The 20,168-nt window shown below is 40.3% G+C and overlaps 1 protein-coding gene across 3 annotated transcripts in view; it reads left to right on the top strand.

Annotated features, from left to right (window-relative positions):
- LOC139948037 (GTPase-activating Rap/Ran-GAP domain-like protein 3) overlaps nt 1-19,592 on the top strand; it is a 253,394-nt gene extending 233,802 nt beyond the window's left edge. For all 3 annotated transcript variants that reach the window (XM_071946029.1, XM_071946031.1, XM_071946030.1), the window contains 20 exons: nt 1,166-1,268; nt 1,672-1,770; nt 2,014-2,117; nt 3,609-3,723; nt 4,184-4,229; nt 6,337-6,443; nt 7,021-7,133; nt 7,256-7,363; nt 8,272-8,346; nt 8,775-8,838; nt 8,995-9,042; nt 9,292-9,390; nt 10,210-10,323; nt 10,819-10,982; nt 11,257-11,409; nt 12,227-12,296; nt 13,089-13,169; nt 13,948-14,066; nt 14,907-15,024; nt 15,984-19,592. In XM_071946029.1, coding sequence (XP_071802130.1) covers nt 1,166-1,268; nt 1,672-1,770; nt 2,014-2,117; nt 3,609-3,723; nt 4,184-4,229; nt 6,337-6,443; nt 7,021-7,133; nt 7,256-7,363; nt 8,272-8,346; nt 8,775-8,838; nt 8,995-9,042; nt 9,292-9,390; nt 10,210-10,323; nt 10,819-10,982; nt 11,257-11,409; nt 12,227-12,296; nt 13,089-13,169; nt 13,948-14,066; nt 14,907-15,024; nt 15,984-16,876 — 2,793 coding nt within the window. In that variant the 3' untranslated portion in view covers nt 16,877-19,592. The remainder of the gene's footprint in view (nt 1-1,165; nt 1,269-1,671; nt 1,771-2,013; nt 2,118-3,608; nt 3,724-4,183; nt 4,230-6,336; nt 6,444-7,020; nt 7,134-7,255; nt 7,364-8,271; nt 8,347-8,774; nt 8,839-8,994; nt 9,043-9,291; nt 9,391-10,209; nt 10,324-10,818; nt 10,983-11,256; nt 11,410-12,226; nt 12,297-13,088; nt 13,170-13,947; nt 14,067-14,906; nt 15,025-15,983) is intronic.
- Nucleotides 19,593-20,168: the final 576 nt, after the last annotated feature.

Below are 20,168 nucleotides of genomic sequence, written 5' to 3'. Positions count from 1 at the left end.
TTGAAAAGTGTTTGTTACCGTTTTTTATAAAATGCATATGGGTAGAAAGATGTTGTAAAAGTAGAATAAAGTGATCCACACAAACATGCCTCGAAATTGCACGGTTTTCCTTTTACTTCATCGACTAACACGATCGGCCATTATGGGAGTCAAATTTTTGACTCCCACAAATGGCCGACCGTGTTAGCAAACTTGTGTGGGTCATTGTATTCTACTTTTAAAACATCTTTCTACCCAATATGCATTGTATAAAAAAAAACGGTAACGCTTTTTATAGACCAACTCGTCCGATCCAAGGCAACGTGTTCCTTTAAAAAAAGATCTCGACATACCCTTATTTGGAACACTCCGTAACCTTTGGATGTCCGACGTACAATTTGCTGTTCCATTTCCCTTGAAATGCTCCCAAGTTACCAATAAGCAAAAGCCCCGCCTTGTTAGATTGAAAATCTCCTCAAAGGCCAATTGGATAAATATCCAGACCACGATTTCAATTAAAATTCCCGGAAATCATTCGCGTGCTCTTATCTCCTGTAATTGACGAATTCACCTACTCATCTTTCGAATTGTAGATTTGCTGGAGGAATGGGGCTCTGTTTGAATGGATTTCGTTTGATTTGTAACGCTAGCTCCCCCGTGGGGCTTGGCTGATGAGTACTGAGGGGGTAATGGACAACGTACGAAGCTTTAGGGTCATGTCGCGAGAGGCAATTTACAGGCAACCAGTTCCAGGCAATCATCAGGAAGAAATTCCATTCACATTTAAACGTTGACATATTATTCTTGTGAATTGTGAAACATGTTTGAAAAATTACTGCCACCAACTTGTAGCATGCACTCGTAGCATGCACTGCAGGTGGTTGCCTCCAAGTTGCTTGTAAAGGTGTGACAAGGTCTTTAGGGTCATGTCCCGAGAGACAATTAATTTACAGGCAACCAGTTCCAGGCAATCTCCAAGAAGAGAATCCATTCACATTTTCATGTTCTTGGGGATCGTAAGACATTGTTTGAAAAGTTACTCACGTGCTACCAAAGTGGTCTCGTAGCATGCACTGCATGCAGTTAGTTGCCTCCAAGTTGCCTGTACAAGTTGCCCCGTGTGACAAGGCCCTTCGATCATTTACTGTTAGCTCATTGTTATTTGTGGTTGTGTTTGAATGTATAGGAGCTACTCCTATTGGAGGAACAGGAAGGGTCAGTCAACTTCAAATTCGGGGTGCTTTATGCGAAGGAGGGGCAGAAATCGGACGATGAAATGTTCAGCAACGGTAAAGAGCAGCTTGTGTAGTTTTTGTTTGTTGTCAGAGTTTTTGGAACAAGGGAATTGTTTGGGGGGTTTTCTTTGTGTATTTTGTGTGGGTTTATTTCTTAATATTTCAACTTTGTATTTTTATTTGTTTTCACTATGAACAAAATGTTGCCTTGGAAGTGTTTTAACTTATGTGCTAATTTTTTAATTTTAAGAAATATTGATACACTAGAGATGTTCATTGTGTTCTAACAGTAACAAATAATATGTACATAATTGTTTGTTTGGGGTTTTTGAGTGTGTTTTAATTGTTTTGTTTTATCTTTTGAACTGACATAATTCAAGTTTGTTTATAAATTTGTTAATTGTTATGTTTTATTTGTTTTTAACATCTATTTGTTGTTTTCTAAACTGTCTTATAGAAAATGGTAGCGAGGAGTTTTTAAACTTTGTCCAACTGCTGGGCGGAAGGATCAAGTTAAAAAACTGGGATAAGTTCAACGGTGGCTTGGACGTCAAAAGTAGGTAGCAAAACCCCTCACCTCCCCTGATCCTGCAAATTGTGTTGATGTTTTCCCATTCTTTTGTTGACACAGTTGTCATTGACTTTGATTTTACCCTTGCACTGATTGTGTGCTGCTAGCACTGTGTACTCAGTGCTTTCCAGAGCGGTGACGCAGTAATAGAAAAGTATAACTGCCTGAAATAGTTCAGCATTCTGGATAATTAATTTCTCATTTTCAATGATTCATTTCTTATTTCAGACAACACGACTGGTCTGGAGGCTGTCTACACAATGTACGAAGGTCATGAGATAATGTTCCACGTCTCGACTATGCTCCCATATTCCAAAGATAATAAACAGCAGGTAAAACACAAAACAGTCAAGCGACTGTGTGCAAGTCTCGTGTTTGTTTGAACGTTTTGGCTATAGTCGGCAGTTTGTTTATACACTGATAATTAAATACGCGCATGATTTGCATTAGTTGGACATTTGATAATTCGGAATTTACGGTCTCGTGTTTTTAGATTTCTCTACCCCGTTTCGAGTGGACTTTTTGCAATGACGTCATCGTGCCGCCATCTTAGATGTCACTTAAATGAGCAGCCTTCTTTTGACATCCAGGCGAGGGCGCCCTACTCGATATTTCGGGATATATCATCTAATGATTGCAGTTATACGAATTGTCTCGAAAAGTCAGTTTCATTGTTTGCAGGAAATGTTTTAAAAAGTGTTGTACCACCTTAGCTAACAAGCGTTACCTGCCCATAAGAATCAGACTTCAATTACTTACGCCTGTTTTATTATGGGTGCGTTCGTTTAGCTTCCCTGGGTCGACCCCGGTCGAACGTGGGTAATTATCTGCACACGTTCGTCCTGGAAAAAGAAAACGCCACACACCGGGGTCGACCCAGGGAAGCTAAACGAACGCACTCAAAGAAGACTCGGATTCAAAAGATATTAAAACTAGGCTAGCCAAACCTGAAGTACAAATATTTGTGCGAATGTTGAAAAGCTGAAATGCAACACGTATTGCGAGGAAAATCACTACACGTCCTCGACCAAGAGCAAATCACATTGGTCGATATGAGTTGAGAACATTCCTTAATCATGGGAACTCGGCACCGTATTTACTCGGGCGTGGGTTAGACAAATGCCATCAATATTTGATGAAGGAAGGTAAAACGATCAACCAGATTGCGACAAGGCTATGGGTGGATATTGGTTTGAACAATCACCATGTCGTCTCTGGGTTAGAAAAAAAAGAAAAAAAAGATAGCGACCGATGATGCGGCGTGCGTTACGGCATGTTAAAGTCATGGAATGTTTTCATCAGTATCGCAACAATCAAATACTCTTAATGTGTTTGCTTGTCTGTGACAGTGTTATGGGGGGGGAATATTAGGGCACATCTTGTCATATAGAGAAAATGTTAAAGGTTGTCCCGTGAACTTTCAATCGAGACTTAATACTTACCACATATATGATTGTTTTCCTTCAGTTGTTTTTATTCGGCGTCTTGTGTGTCTGCCCGCCAACTTTGTTAAAGGCTACACATAGCACGGGCTACAAAATTAAATACATGGAATTAACTGTAATTTGACTAAGCTGCATGTTTCACCAGTGGCTATACTTTTAAATAGACTTGTATACTTTTACTACTTTAAGTATGTGCAATGGGAGACTTCTGGGACACTAGGTGGCAGCAGACTTACCAGGTCAAACCATTGTTCTTGGTCATGCGCACATGCTCAGAACAACGTAAACAATTCACATTTCCCTTGTAAGTCTGCTGCCACCTAGCGTTCCAAAGTCTCCAATTGAAAATGTTGATGAATGTTTTTTTCTGATTTGAAGGTGGAGAGGAAACGTCACATTGGAAACGACATTGTCACCATCGTCTTTCAAGAGCAGGATGACCCAGAGGCCGAGCCAACCTTCAAGCCGTCCATGATCAAATCACATTTTACCCGTATCCTTTTTTGAGTCAGTGCAGACTTTGACCAGGATTTACCCGGATCTAGGATTGAACTAGATTTGGGATTGACCGGTGGTTGACCGATGGGGGTTGATCTGGATGTTTGTGTTGAACTCAATCTGGGATTGACCTGGATCTGGGACTTACTTTGATCCCTATTGACCTGGATCTAGGGTTGACCTAGGTTTGAGATTGACCTCAATCTGCGATTGACCTCGATCCGGAATTGACCTGCATCTTGGACTGACTTGTATATGGCATTGCCCCAGATCCAATATTCTCCCGGAACAAGAATAAATTCGATAGGTACGTTCGATCCCTGGCCTGTAACAAATTGAACAGGATTAGAGTTAAGCGAGGATACTTCATATTCATTCTCTTGCAGTCTAGCCAATTTCAGGTCGCCATACCTTATTTAAAACCACCGTGAGTTATCCTTAACTAATACAATCAGATATATTTGCGCTTGTGACTTTTAACAAGTTAAACAATACATATAGGTAAGTGAAGAACTAACCTGTACATTAAAGTAAACGCATGGATGAAACCCTCCTTAACACAATAATGATGTTGTCGTTCAAGCAGAAACACGACGTCCAGTGCTTTCAACAAAACTTTGCATGTTGGTTCTCCGTGTCGGGTTACGTAGCGCATCGTGGAGAGGAGGGGACACCGGACAAGTGGAGTGTTTCCCCCCATCTATCGAGTTCACATCGTCCCGGACGACACATCGTCCCCGGACGAAATCAATATTTTCACTAAATTTTTATATCCACACGGCCTGAATTGCAAATTTGACTTGCCACTCTAAATTGCAACTTAAAGGCAGTGGACACTATTGGTAATTGTCAAAGACTAGTCTTCATAGTTGGTGTATCTCAACATATGCATACAATAACAAACCTGTGACAATTTGAGCTCAATCGGTCGTCGACTTTGCGAGATAATAATGAAAGAAAAAAAACCTTGTGTCACAAAGTTGTGTGCTTTCTGATGCTTGATTTCGAGACCTCAAATTCTAAACTTGAGGTCTCGAAATCAAATTCGTGGAAAATTACTTCATTCTCGAAAACTACGTCACGTCAGAGGGAGCTGTTTCTCACAATGTTTTATACCATCAACCTCTCCCCATTACTCGTAATCAAGTAAGGTTTTATGATGATAATTATTTTGAGTAATTACCAATAGTGTCCACTGCCTTTAAGCTGCTTTCATCAGCGATGTGTGTGTTGCAGCTGAAGAGATGCTGTAATGGGCTGATGCTGTTCGTTGAATGGATTGAAACTTTTACCCGCCGAGTCCTATGTGCACGCGCAACGGTGTCGCATGCAATTATGTCCTCCATGCAATACTATCCGGTGGACATTATTGCATATGCAATAATGTCCGCCATATGCAATAATGTCCGCCGGACGGTTTTGTAAATACAATCGTGTCCGCCCGGACGTTGCTGCATAATGCAACTGTGTCCGCCCGGACACAGTTACGGGATTTTTTTTTCCTTCTTTAAAAGGGCTGCATTTTGTTAGTAATTTTCCCCTTTCTCTTCTTTAAATGTTCGTCGCGGGAATGCTCAACCGCCCCCATAAATCCTTCAATCTAACTCATTACCCAGATTGTAAGGTTATTTTTTAGCAATCCCTGCATCCGAGATTCAATTTGCCAGGACTGGGGTAAATGTAATTGTCTTCGACTGAACTCATGCAAGTACAGGGAAAACCTCGTGTCACCCGGGGTCGAACATAATATATGAATAACAGACAAGGTGAAAATAACCGATTGTTATCTCCGCTGCGTACAAGGTTGAACCTTTCCCATCTTCCAAGAATTTTTTTCGCATGACAGCATTCGGGTAATTACTTTATTTGATAAGTCTACATTAATCAGACTAGTTATTAAGTATTCGGAGAAATTTGCTGGATGTAAATAATTGTATTAGATTCAGCGAAGTATTCGATCGTTATAAAGCTTTAGCATGTGGGATTAACGGAAAACAGTCAATGGCGTATAGCCAAGAGGGAGGTCGCGGAAGGTATTGGTAGATCCTTGTTTACCCCCAGTAAACTTTGCCGATTGATGTATATGAGCAAGAAAAAACTGAGTTTAACCCCGACGGAAAATATTATTTTGATGAAAAGATAAAATATTAATGAAAATGTAGACACAGTCAGCCTGCTTGTATGTAATCGGCCTTCTCTGTGTACGATGCAGTTATTTACACATAATATAGACACTATCATGCGGTTCGTTTCTTAGTACAGGTGTTCACAGTTAACTCTCTTGTTATTAAGAGCACCTTATAGAAGTCTAGTATTTAATTTACGATTTGTTTTTCTCTGTTTCGCTGTTCCATTATAACATTATGACGGGGTTTTTTTTTTGGGGGGGGGGGGGTCGGTATATGACTTTTGAGTCTGTGTCAAAATTACTCGGAAAGGGTACAACAAGATAAGAAGAATCTGATTTAAGCTCCCATGTCGTAACTACTTTCCGGGTCCGCTTGACCCAGCAGTTAGTCAGGCCCCCTGGGACCTGAGTCTGGGACCCACGTTAGTAGAGTGTACCCAGTCCCAATGATCTCGTACTTTGATTTTGTTTTCCCTGCAGGTTACGGGTGTTCTCCGAGGAATCAGTGCCTTTGTTTGGTCCGCCGCTGCCTTCACCGGCCATTTTTGACGACTCCCATGCATTCAGAGACTTTCTTCTTGTTAAACGTGAGCTACTTGTCACCTAGCCTCTAGTCAAGGCGCACGCGGCACACCGGATAGCACGCACAGCCCCAAAAATGTAAATCACGAAAAAAGACTATCACCGCGAGCGGCGAAGCCGCGAAGCGCCTTTAGCAACTCGTTTTGGGGGCCTTATGTTTTTCTTTACATTTGCCAACGATTTTGTTGGGAGAAAATGTAACGAATTTGCATCGAACGTTCTTGTGACGTCATGCAAGTAATTGTGACTTCTTATTGGCCATCAACCCACCACGCTAATGCATTATGCATTACACTTTCTCCCACCAAAATCGTTGGCAAATGTAAAGAAAAACACAAGGCCCCAAAACGAGTTGGTAAAGGCGCTTCGCGGCTTCGCCGCTCGCGGTGATAGTCTTTCTTCGTGCGTTACATTTTTGGGGTTGTGCGTGCCATCCGGTGTGCCGTGTACGACTTGACTAAAGGCTACTTGTCATCATGCAATGTTTCAAGCTCCACTTAAAAGTAACCATTACATGTTGCACTACAACCACAACGTTTCCTCTCGTTGACAAGGTTTGATTTTTCCCATTTATTCTCGCAGTTATTAACGGCGAGAAAGCAGCCTTTAACACACCGACCTTTTCCAATAAACGACAACGAACCCTTGAGATGCTCATCAAGAATCTACAGCAAGACCTTCCAGAAACAAACAAGGTAAAACAGAATCAACCAATAAGATCTTACCCACAAATTAACCTAAAAGATTCCTCATGAGATTATTATAGTACTATGCTACTCTCCATGTAACACCCGCCATTTTGTTTGTTGCTGTTCAGAATATGCTCAACAAGCGTTCCTTGAGTGACGTCATACCGGAGCCTGTATGGGGTTGGAGGAACAAGAAGGAAGAGGCACGACAGGTGGAGTTCGTAAGAGTTGGACAGGTACGCCAATATCCATTATGTATGGGATAGTGCCTGGGGTGCGCGCCATTCGTGGGTGGGTACGAATGGCCCATCGCGCCATTCGTACAAAATAATGGAGCGATTTCATATCAATAGCATGACGTCACAGGTGTGGGTGGACGATTTATTTATTTATTTAATTATTTATTTATTTATTTATTATTTATTTATTTTAAATCTTTAGACATTCACAATAGTTACAAGTTGTACAGGGGCTGTCAAGGTTAAAACAAAAGTATAAAACTGTCATCAAAAGATGTGTAAAACCAGACCCCTGATGTGACCTATGTTTACATTCAAACCGCCCTCTGTTGACAAAACACTATGTACGTCATGTTTCGCCGGGCACTGAGTTGCGTAGTCATAGTAAGATTGCGTAAGATTGCGTCACATCGTCTATACGATATCCGATATCCAATATTGATGTGTAAGGTAGATACTCACTTTACAAACCGATTTGAATGTCCACATGTCCAGCATCAAAAAGGCAACATTGACATTCGCTGGACAAACCTACCTATCCAATATCAATGCGCAACGTAAACATTCATTGTACAAAGTACCTATGTGTGAATGTCCAATATGGATATGCAAGGTATGTGTTCACTGTACAAACCTATGCGGAAGTCCGCATGTCCAGTATTGTAGACACTCACCGTAAACAACTTTTTCGAAAAAGTAACAATGACATTCACTGTATTGAACCTATTTTAATATCCATTATCGATCTGCAAGGTAGACATTCGTTACACATACCAATGTGAATGTCCATTACTCAATATCGAAAAAGCAACATTAATATTCGTCATATACAAACCTATGTGAATGTTCAATGTACATTATGAAACTAACGATTGGTATATATTATTGTCTGAATTGTTCTCTAGCTGTTGAAACTGAAGACAATCGTGAAGGGTGATGCGCCAACCAGCTTAGCCACGACGAGTCTTCTCAAACGAGAGGTTCGTATAAATTGCGTCAAATACCGTCACTGTGTTGTTGTTGCTGTTGTTGCCATCTTGGTTACTCACGTTCCCGTGTCACCGCAACGAAAGTATCTCTGCTTTAGTTATCTAGCCTCCGTTTGGTTAAAGTAAAAAGTAATGTGCAGTATTTGAATAAACGATAGTAAGAAGATGGTGTGTGATATTAAACAAATATTAGAAGGCATTTTCGAACATTCATATAGAAACTTTAATTGGATAAAACAAAAGGTTTAGTTCATGCAATAACATTTCAGGCCTTCATGCGATTTTTAAGATGTACCTGATTGTGAAAAATTAACTGTTTAGTGTTTTCATCAAGTTTGAATGTCAAAGAATGTCTAGAATAATTTGTGTGGAGCTGTATATAAATATTCATGTTAGTGTTTAAAACTTTGACCACACAGCCATGGGAACCGCAGTGCATCTATAACGACTTCACACACGAAGTGCAGTGCGGTGATTCATGGGGTAAGTCTGATTTTTCAAAATCAAGATTCAGAATATTATTGCTGTGGTCGAAAGCATGCAAACAGTTTTCCCTGTGTCTCCTAGATTAATTTTATTGTACTTCTCGCTATAATATTAGTGCATAATGTATAATTTTATGTGTGTATTTTTTTTCAGGTGACCGGCTCGTCGTTGGCACAGAAGTTGGAATATTCTGTATTGAAGGTAATTTAGTCGATATGTTGCCCAAAATCTTCTGCACACTTCGTTGTTACTTTCATAAATAAAATAACCTCTCCCCAATTAAGATTAAGATAATAAAAAAAAAAAAAAAATTATTGTCATGATAAAAAACATGACATTTTTGTTCGCCATGTGTAAAGGAGACTACATATCATACAAGAAAGGCAAGAAATGTCCATCATGTTCAGAAAAAAAGTGCACTGATTTCTATATTTTTCTGTATCTTTTCAGAGGGGCTCCCTCCACGCCTACTCTTTGACCGAACTGTGAACACTAAACAACTGAGCGTCGTTGAAGCACACGATCTCCTTATCTTCAGAGCCGATAAAGGTACAGACTTTAATACTCAATAATCAACCCATCTTGGCCCAATTTCATAGAGCTGCTAAGCAAAAAAATTTGCTTAGCATGAAATTTCTGCCTTGATAAAAACAGGCTTACCAACCAAATTTCCATGTGATTTTCAGGATCAACAAACAAAAGCTGAATACCAGTAACAAGCATTATGTAACAAATGGAAATTTGGCTGGTAATCCTGTTTTCATCACGGAAGAAATTTCATGCTTAACAAATTTTTGTGCTTAGCAGCTCTATGAAATTGGGCCCTGAAGCTACATGGGATTATTTGGCCTTTGGAGTGGTCATAGTGGGCCCCTTTTACACTAGAGCAGTTTATCAAGGGTCCCTTGCTAAATTTTAGCATGGGTTACACCATGTGTCTTCGAGTCGAAGTCGTGACAATTATATCCATAGGCGAGATACTTTGTAATAGTTGCTCTGATGGAGCACGCAGCCGTGGGTCCCTTAAAGACATTTACTAAAAACCAAGAACACTTGTCGTGGAAGAGTAAGGGTTATAACTCGTACAAGCATACTTGTATAAACTTCTCCATTGCGGGCTAACCCGGTAACCATTTTGGTAAGCATAATTTTGTTGTGCTTAGCTACTTCTTGTGCATAAGTAGCTCTATGAAATTGGGCCCTCGCTGCAATTAAAAATATTTAAAAAGCAACCCTTTACCTAGAGTGGCGTTTAGACATGTTTTGGGCGAACTTGCTTTAAAAAAAACTTATTCGGGACCTTGAGTAACATTTGTCATCAACTGCTTTCAATAATTATTTTTGTGTGTTTTTTTATTTGCCCCTCAGGGAAGGAGAGTCGTGTTTATGTATTTCGACTCACTGATTTTGAAGGCGAACCAAACGAATTAACGGTGCGAGCTAAGACGGATTGCAAAGACCATAAGCTAGAAAGAACGAAAGGTAAAAACTATTAAGGTGCAATTGATCATCAGGTCAACTCAACCTTTACTTAGCAATGTTAACAATGCGTATTTGTATAAATATTGCAGTGGCATTTAGCTCATCAAACAACATTCAACTGGTGGCATCAAGAAGTCATAGAAGATTCAGGCATGACACGTCAACGTAAAGTAAAAACTGCTCGTGAAATATCAATGTATTGTTTTCATGTCACAATCCCCCGTGCCTATTAATTCTGCAAACAGTGCTGTGAAGTTGAGCGCAGTTGTTCTGGTACATATCGAACACTGAACTTCACCTTCCTTGACATGTTGTCGTACCGGTTTTATTAGCAAAGGAAACCGTAATAGGGTAGCTGTGAACACCGTACCACAGAACATGCTGTCTTCGAAACTCGGTTCTGCGGGCCAATTATAAAAGTCAACCCCATATTAAATATTGCTGAAAGGTCAATTAGTTAGTTGATGGTAATGGTTTTGTTTACTCCACAACAAGGATGTCATCTGTATGCCTTGAGTAGGCCTGGTGGTAGCCACCTACGCATGGTAGTAGCGGTAGGCAAGAAGCTACTAGTGATGGCGTGGAAGCACAGCGCTGCCTGGACGGCGTGGTGTATGCAGGCCGATACAGACCCCGTAGAGGGATTCACGTTCGTTAGGGTAAGTATGGGTTAATGTGTTTGTAAAGTGCAACTTCCACATTTAAAGTCAGTTGAGAACAGTTATCCAGAATATCAATCGTGAATGGAATGGGAGACTTCAAAACTCTAGGTGGCAGCAGACTTTCCAGGTAAATTTAAGGTGAACATGCGCACACTACCGAGACCAATGGACTCACCCGGTAAGTCTGCTTCCACCAAGCGTTCAAAATGTCGCACAATGCTACACCAATTTCAGCCACGACAATAGCATTGGTTTTGGTTTGATGTTACAGGAGCTTGTAGCCGCTGAGGTTCCCGTCATCATGTCCCTGGTAGACGGAGGGAGAGATGATAATCAGATATGCGTTGCCTTCCGTCATCAGTTCGACCTCATCAATGAGAAGAATGGAGATACATTCCGGCTACATCTCGTAGAAACAAGCAAAGTAAGTGCCGAAAGTAGAAAGACCGTCACTGCTTTTTCATACAATATCATGCAAAGTAAGTGCCGCAAGTAGAAAGACCGTCACTGTTGTTTCATACATTATCATGCAACGTAAGTGCCGCAAGTAAAAAGACAGTCACTTGTGTCATACATCATGTAATTCACAAGAGCTGTGCATTATTGTATGACAAAAAAACACACTAAGTGCCGAATGTAAAAAGACAGTCACTTTTGGCATACATCATGTAACTCAAAAGAGCTGTGTATTATTGTATGACAAAAAGCACAGTATAAATGCCGAATGTTAAAAGACAGTCACAATGTTCCATCATCTATAATACCATAAAGAGCTGAACAACGTGACAATCAGCAAAGTAAACTCACTCCGAAAGTAGAAAGACAGTCACTGTCGTTCAATACGTCCATACATAATCTAATACTACATAGAGTTGTAAGTAAGTGACACACCGAAAGTAAGTTCCGAAGTAAAGAGGCAGTGCTTCGCTTCCAGCTAGCTGCACCGATGCTGGCTCGCGAGGCCTCTGTCGAGGCCAATGTCTTTATGACACAGCTTTTCAAATAGAACACCAGCTGACGATTTCACCAAGCTCTTTCCTAACTTAGACTTAGAGTTTAGTTCCATATCCAAATACGTAGGACGAATTGAACCCAGTTAGGACTGGTTACTCGTCCTAAATCAAGTTAGGATTAATATTAGCGTTTCGTGAAATCGGCCGCAGCTTCCGTTTTCAACGTAGCTCAAAGGTCTCCTATAGTGAACTGCTTCTCACACTTGCGAACTCTTGTTTTACAAACAGCAGGTTAATCTTGTGTCTGCCTTAGACATATACGAAGACGAGGAGCCGGAACTTCTTCTATCATATAACCGTAAGTTGGCATTTCATTTGTATATTATTTGCCCCCCCCCCCCCCCTGTTGATCCACTGCGGGATGAAGGTCTCAGCACAAAGCCTAAAAAATCCAAATGTCTCTACTTTGTGCTTGGTGGTACCATGTGATTGTCCCCCAGTATTTGTGCGGCTCCTCTCTCCATCTGTTCCTCTGGTATTGGCCTTTTAAATTATGGCAGACGCTATAGAAGGCACTGGCACTGGATGTACATATATACAGACAAATTTACCCAAACCTAATATTGTCATACTTTTGTGTTCACCATTCTCAAAATGACTTAAAGACACGGGCCACAATTGGTAATTACTCATAATAGTTATTAGCATAAAACCTTACTTGGTGACGAGTAATGGGGAGAGGTTGATAGTATAAAACATTGTGAAAAACGGCTCCCTCTGAAGTGACATAGTTTTGGAGTAAGAAGTAATTTTCCACGAACTTGATTTCGAGACCCCAGATTTAGAATTTGAGGTCTCGAAATTTAAATAACTATCTAAACGCATACAACTTTGTATGACAAGGGTGTTTTTTCTTTGATTATTATCTCGCAACTTCGACGACGGATTGAGCTCAAATTTTCACAGGTTTGTTATTTTATGCATATGTTGAGATACACCAAGTGAGAAGACTGTCTTTAAACGTTTGTTTAAAGTGATTGATTCCTGAGTTTCAATGGTTATCGGTTCTGCGTCTGTTGTATCCTTGCTCAGCTCCATTTTAGAATTGTGTTCTACCATTGCTTTCAATTCTTCTTTATTTGCTTACCAGACATGTCTCAGTTCAAGAGGTTATCGGGCGAGTGCTCATCCGACTTTGACATACATTGGAACTCTGCACCTAAAGCCATCGGTAAAACATTATGATTGTAAATACAGCTGTCGATTTCACCAAACTCTTCCCGACTTGGGATTGATCTTAGAACTTAGGACGAGTTCAGTTTCGTACCAAAAGACGTAAGGACGCATGAACTCGTCCTAAGTTAGGACGGGTGAATCGTCCTAACTCGAGATAGTATGAATCTAGCGTTTCGTGAATTCGGCTGCAGTATTGATGAGGATAAAAAAAACATCATTATTTAAATTTAGTCTAAAAACTTACTGAGGCCAATTTCATAGCGCTGCTAAGCACAAAAGTTTGCTTAGCATGAAATTTTGGCCTCGATAAAAACAGAATTACCAACCAAATTTCCAGGTGGTTTTAAGGATAAACAAACAACAGTTGAATACAAGTAACAAGCAATATGCAACAAATGGAAATATGGTTGGTAATCCTGTTTTTATCAAGGAAGAAATTTCATGCTAAGCAAATTTGTGTGCTTGGCAGCGCTATGAAATTGGGCCCTGATTGTAATAATAGTAGCTTCTTATTTAGCGCACATCCGTAACAGATCCGTCACTCAGTGACGCTCAAGGCATTTTAACATACAGTATTTTTCCTGCAAGGTATGTGTGACTACGTTTGAATTATGAGATCTACTCCTCAGCATATCACCATGTATTGGTTTATAAGGTGCTGTGGCGCAAAATGCTGCCAATCAAACCAGGATTGTGAAGTTCATACGAAAACATTTTTCTTTCTGTGAAATATTTCCCTCTGAAATAAAGTTGTTCTTGGGTTTGTTTTTCAGTTTGTGCCTTCCCCTACATTCTGGCGTTCACGCATGACTCTTTGGAGATCCGACTTGTCGTCAATGGTAACCTAGTCCACACCATGACTATGCCCCACCTCAATCTCATCTCGTCCAAGGTAAGGCTGGATACCAGTCACCAACCGCGGCCATCTTTGTTTGGTTCCCCGTGTACGATTGGTACGGTTTACGACCAATGCAAAAATTGTACCATTCTATAAATGTATATCATTCTACCAATGTAAACACAACACAATTCTATTTACCTTTAAGCCTGAATTTTAACCTTAAAGTATTAGATTTGTAGAAACAGAAAGTGGTGAATATAGTCTCGTTTATACAAAAGAAAATAACTTCACACCATTTGCAGTACACACTTCTTTTTAAAACGGACATCCAATGGCAAATTCACATACTTTCCAATTAAAAGAGAGTCTTTATGAATATATGAGAATAACTAACTCATTGATTGAGTTAGTTATGTCTCTCACCTCACGTTACAATGGTGTAAAATGCCGAATGAACTAAACATCCTCTTTACAAAGATGTACAGCCGTCGATTTCCCCAAACTCTTCCTAACTTAGGATTAATCTTAGGACTTAGGACGAGTAAAGTTCCGTATTCAAATACATAGGACGCATTGAACTCATCCTAAGTTAGGACGGGTTACTCATCCTAACTCGAGTTAGGATTCATCCTAGCGTTTCTTGAAATCGGCTGCAGACCATTTGAAATATGGCGTCATCGAGAATTTTGGATGTTGACAGAATTTGCACTTGAACGGTATTATCAAACAGTGAGGGATAAGCGCGAGGTTAGAGGCTTGCAACTTGTTCCCAATTTCATATGTTGGAAAGTGAATGGGTCATAAAACTGATTTTGAAGGGGATTTAGTACCAATGTCTTGAAAATAGGTTTGTAAAATGTTGCTGATTTGATTTTGGTTGATGCCCCACAGTGTGATCTGCACTTCACGTCTACGGGTATACCAGATCTACTCCATGGTTTGCAGCCTAGTCCCATGGATCCAGTCAATCCGTTCTCTCCACTAGCAAGCCCTACCAACCCAAACGCAGGTAATGACAATGACGGTAAAGTTTGTTTAATATTGGACATTGAACCATTGACATATGTTTGTACAGAGAATGTTGCTTTTTCGATATTGGACAATGAACAGTCAAACAGGTTTGTACAGCGGATTTTTTTTTTTTTTTTAAATGGAACATTCAAGTAGGTTTGTACAGTGAATATCAATGTTGCTTTTTCGATATTGGACATTAGACAGTCAAATAGGCTTGCACAACGAATGTTTTTTTTCTTTTCGATATTGGACATGGGACATTCAAGTAGGTTTGTACAGCGAATATCAATGTTGCTTTATCGATATTGGACATTGTGCATTCAATTAGGTTTGTACAGCAAATGTCAATGTTGCTTTTTTGATGTTGGACATTTGACATTAAAAAAGGTTCGTACAGCGAAGATCAATATTGCCCTTCGATATTGGACATTGTGTAAAAAGGTTTGTACAGTTTATATCAGCCTTGTACATCGATGTAAGCAGCATTGATGTTTGCTGTATAAACCTATTTGAATGTTCAATGTCCAATATTTCAAACTATCTTTACTATTATGTAAATGACAGTGATATAAACTAACCCTATAAATCAACTAACTTCACTAACACTATTAATATTTACTCACCCTAAAGTAAATAAAGAATCAAACAAAATATCGAGAGTCTTTGGCGTTGATAAGTTTACGCAGGGGTGCAAAGAATATGCGCGTTGTTTCGCTTTATGAAAATATTTTGTTGAAAGTTTTTTGTTTTACTTGCCGAAACCTGGCAGTTTGATAAATTAATGACTTTTTCGATTTCGATACCAATTCTGATAATATCAGCAATGATTTAAGGTTTGCCTTTCACGCCACTTTCCAAAACTCAAGAGTTATCAGCACGTACACTAACTGTTAATGTCTGAATCGAACACCACCGTTAAAAAAAAATGATCTTGCTGTTTCTGTGTTAATACAGTGGGTCCGATAATGGGTTCTCCAACGCGCGTTTTCAAGATACCACTTATCAGTCTTGTTGGGCAGATGACTGAACGGCCCGTGCAGACCAACAACAGCCGGCCGAGATCGTTCATCTCTCCTCTGGTCAACATCGCCGAGACGTCTTCGGGAACTACTAAGGGCCTCTCCACAAGGCCCCACAGTGAAACATCACTAGCGGCCTACGAGAAGAACTTCGCAAATGATAACAATCTGGAGGGACTTACCCCCTGGCGGAACAGCAATCCGCCCAGGCCGTCTGCGGAATACTCCGACTCCGGTTACTCCGAGTCGGATTTTTCCTTCGAGTCGGCCGACTGCACGTTCCCGTACGAGTCAATCCGGGGCGGTGGCAACGGGCAAGAATCGGCCGAGATGCGGCGTAAAATGTTCAGCTGTCTGCGCTCTCCTCGTCTCAACAGGCGCACGTTGTCTTCGCAGACAGCCGACCCAGACGCAAGGGCTGAACTCCTTGGTACCTCCAAGCACAAGGTGCTCTCCAGACCGCGCTACGGCTCCAACCATTCCGACTCGGTGTTCTACGGTTCCTCAAGGCTCGATAGTCGGTCCAGCTCAGTGGCTTCGGACTGCGACTCGCGGTCAGACACATCCACGTTACAATCATGGCCACGATCACCGCGGATCGGGAGCAGCTGTAGTTCCACGCAGTCCGAAGCCGAGATGAGAGCGGAGCTCTTGGGGAAACTCCTACGGTCTCCTAAGCTCGGTCGCCCGTCGACATCATCGTCCACACAATCAGACTCCGAGGACCGTAGCTCGGTGTTCGAAGGGGTCAGTCCAATCAAAGATAAATCTGCCACACCTTTCTACCTTTCGTCGTCTGTTGATGAAGACGAGATCGACTTAAAATGAAATCGGATAATTACTATAATGTTATTTCTAAAAGCCTATGTGCATAAAGGGTATGGGAAATCTATAATTGTGACTCAAGAACTGTTATTTTTGTATTGAATATTTTTAAATGCATTCCAGCATGTCTACCTTCTGACTGACTATCCATACTCGCGTACGCCACAATATTTTTTCTGAAACCTTGTTGCTATTTTTATTGAATTTCTTAAGATGCATGTTTTACGTGATTTACTTTCCATTATCATTGCCCAGTCATCAAAGTGTTTTAATATTATAATTTATATGTAAACATTAGCCGGGAAGCTTGTCTTCTCGCAAACTAAGAATTTGTGCTGGAAACAAAATCTTTGAAAATACATCGACATTTCGGGTTACCGGTTTTTGAACGAGAAAAAATTACTTTACCCCCAACTGACTTTGCAGGATTTGGTAACAGAGTCCTGCAAAGCACACTGATATCAATGGACCATGCAAAAGTGTTGTTCGAGGCTTTGCATTGTGTGGATGAAAAAATACGGTTTCTGGTTTTCCAATGTTCTTAGAAACATTGACACGAGAATTTGACGATTGTCTTGCACATCCAACTTAAAAGTATTTTATGAAGGGACTATTACATTTTTGTAGCTTTAATTAAATTATATAAATATAAAGTTGTATCTGACGGATTATGTGACGTTTGACTGTGACAGAAGCCAAGATTGTGAGAAGGCTTATAATACACTCTACTATAGTCGGTGACAAATAGGTGACTTATTTGAAACAGTTTTTAACAACTTTTGTCTTGCCAGATTTAAAATGAAATGATGTATATGTATATGTGTGTTTTAAACATTACAAGTCTCTACTCGAATTAAGAAGAAAAATGTGGTTATATATTTATTCATAAATTGTAACAAGATGCGTTTTTTGTACGTTATGATATTATTTCAAAAAATCTTGGTGTGAAACTATGTCTTTTTTTGTGCGCAACGTCTACGCCACTTCGTCAAGCTTATTCAGTTTAAAAAAAAATACAACATCCGCTCCTTGCACGGTCCATTGAGGGCGCTCTTTACTCAAATGAAAAGCTCGTTGCCACAGTCGTGTCCATAGAATATTGCAGGCAAGCATGCACGTCAAATGCTGTTTAGTGCAAATTATTCCTGAAATATATTTACTTAACACGGCTTTACAGCAATGCTGAAAGTAGCTATTTCATTATGTGTTGATACATTCGCGCTTTAGAAAGACATTGGTTCAAACAGGAAATAACACGATTTAAGATTGTTTTTTTTTTCCCAAAAAATAACTACAACTTCAAAGCCATTTAATTTAAAAACCCTTTTTTCTATGGAGAGACGTTCAGAAAGTCACAGCTTCGTTGTTTCTACGTACACGGGCAACTCGTCCTCCTAAATTATAAAAAGTATACAGACTATTATTTTAGACAATATTGGGCGGGAATCCAGTGCCTTCGGAACGATGCTAGAGTCACAATGGTATATACATTATCGCAAATACTCGGTAAAGGCACGTTAGGCGTGGAGTGAGCTGGACAAGTGAGGGCGCTTTCAGAAGAAGTTTGTACAAAGTTCGCGGTATGGGGAACAGAATCCCTTACCACAACTGAACCCAATTTAAAGGCAGTGGACACTATTGGTAATTACTAAAATAATTATTAGCATAAAACTTTACTTGGTGACGAGTAATGGGGAGAGGTTGATGGTATAAAACATTGTGAGAAACGGATCCCTCTGAAGTGCCATAGTTTTCAAGAAAGAAGTAATTTTCGACGAATTTGATTTCGAGACCTCAGATTTAGAACTTGAGGTCTCGAAATCAACCATCTAAACGCACACAACTTCGTGTGACAAGGGTGTTTTTTCCTTTCATTATTATCTCGCAAGTTCGAAGACCGATTGAGCTCAAGTTTTTACAGGTTTGTTATTTTATGGATATGTTGAGATGCACAACTGTGAAGGTTAGTCTTTGATAATTACCAATAGTAATTCTGCGCTCATGATCGCCATTCTCCGCTTACGTGCAAACGCCGAATTTCTGCGCACAGCCGGCCACGTGGAGTACGCACGCGCGGAAGCCAAAAATCCCCACTAATCCTGAAATGCGCGTGACATAACAAAACAAATGCCCTGCTTTGTTAGAGTCGGTTCTTTTCTAACGGTAAGCAGAGCCATGCAATTGGGTCCTGGCAGACTGATGCCAAAATAAACGACCATATGAAATTTTTGGATTTAAGACAAGCAACAAGAAGATGAACAATTTATTAAATCCTTTTTGTATCACACAATCTTCGGGGTATGCCTATAAGCTCGAGCCCAAAGCAGTTTCCTTTTAAGATAAGAAGTACTCATAAAAGTTTATTTACTTATTAAATTAATTTATTTAAACTCCTAAGATAATATTGAATTCTATTTTATTATGATTTTACCACTCTAATCTTTCGTCCGTTACGCATAATACATTTTTACACGTACACCTTGTGTGTAAAACGTAACGGTTCTCTGTCCGTATGTCAAAAACTTGAATATGTATTTTCACTTGTTCAAAGTGAATAGGAGACTTTTGAACGTTAGGTGGCAGCAGACTTACCAGGATAATTTCCATTGCTTACGTAGTTATGAGCATGCGCACATTACCGAGAACGATGGATCTTGTTACTTGGTAAGTCTGCTGCCACCAGGCGTCCCGAAAGTCCCCCATTGGGTTTATGCCTTTATTTTGCAATAAAACTTTGAAAATGCACTTGATCCAAAGCCTTCGCGGTTCTTTTTTTTTTTGTTTAATTCGGCTTGAGCTTTATACAGGAAGGTCAATACATTGTGAAAAGAGACAACTCTGCCGAATCTCTGCCAGGACTCGAAGAAACACCGAAAGGTAACAGTGTATAATGATACAGTCACTTGAGCGTCTTAATCTTAACATAATGTTGCGAATTGTCGTTCAACAACATTTGTTCGCTCGTCCTCAGCGCCTTGCTTCAACCAAAGGCGCTGGTATAGGCAAACGTACCATGTACTGTCACTGGTTTAACAATGCGCAGTCCCTGGTACATGCATCACAGTCACACCGCACCATATGCACTGCATACATGACGTACTTGCTGAACAAGAATCTGTGCAAGCGATTAGCCCTGGATAGACTGGCCGCTGGGGCCGAGCGAACAACATTTGCTTGTCTACACATTTTAAGTCGGAAAACTTCTGTCCACCTACCAGCTTTACTGAATACTTCTTCCGCTGTAGGAATAGACCTTTATCACGGTGTGGCCATCTTGATTTTACTCCATTCCAAC

This window comes from Asterias amurensis, chromosome 15, assembly GCF_032118995.1.
Source record: "Asterias amurensis chromosome 15, ASM3211899v1".
Classification (NCBI taxonomy): Eukaryota; Metazoa; Echinodermata; class Asteroidea; order Forcipulatida; family Asteriidae; genus Asterias; species Asterias amurensis.
Note: the sequence above shows the minus strand (reverse complement) of the source record. Positions and strands in the feature narration are given on the sequence as shown.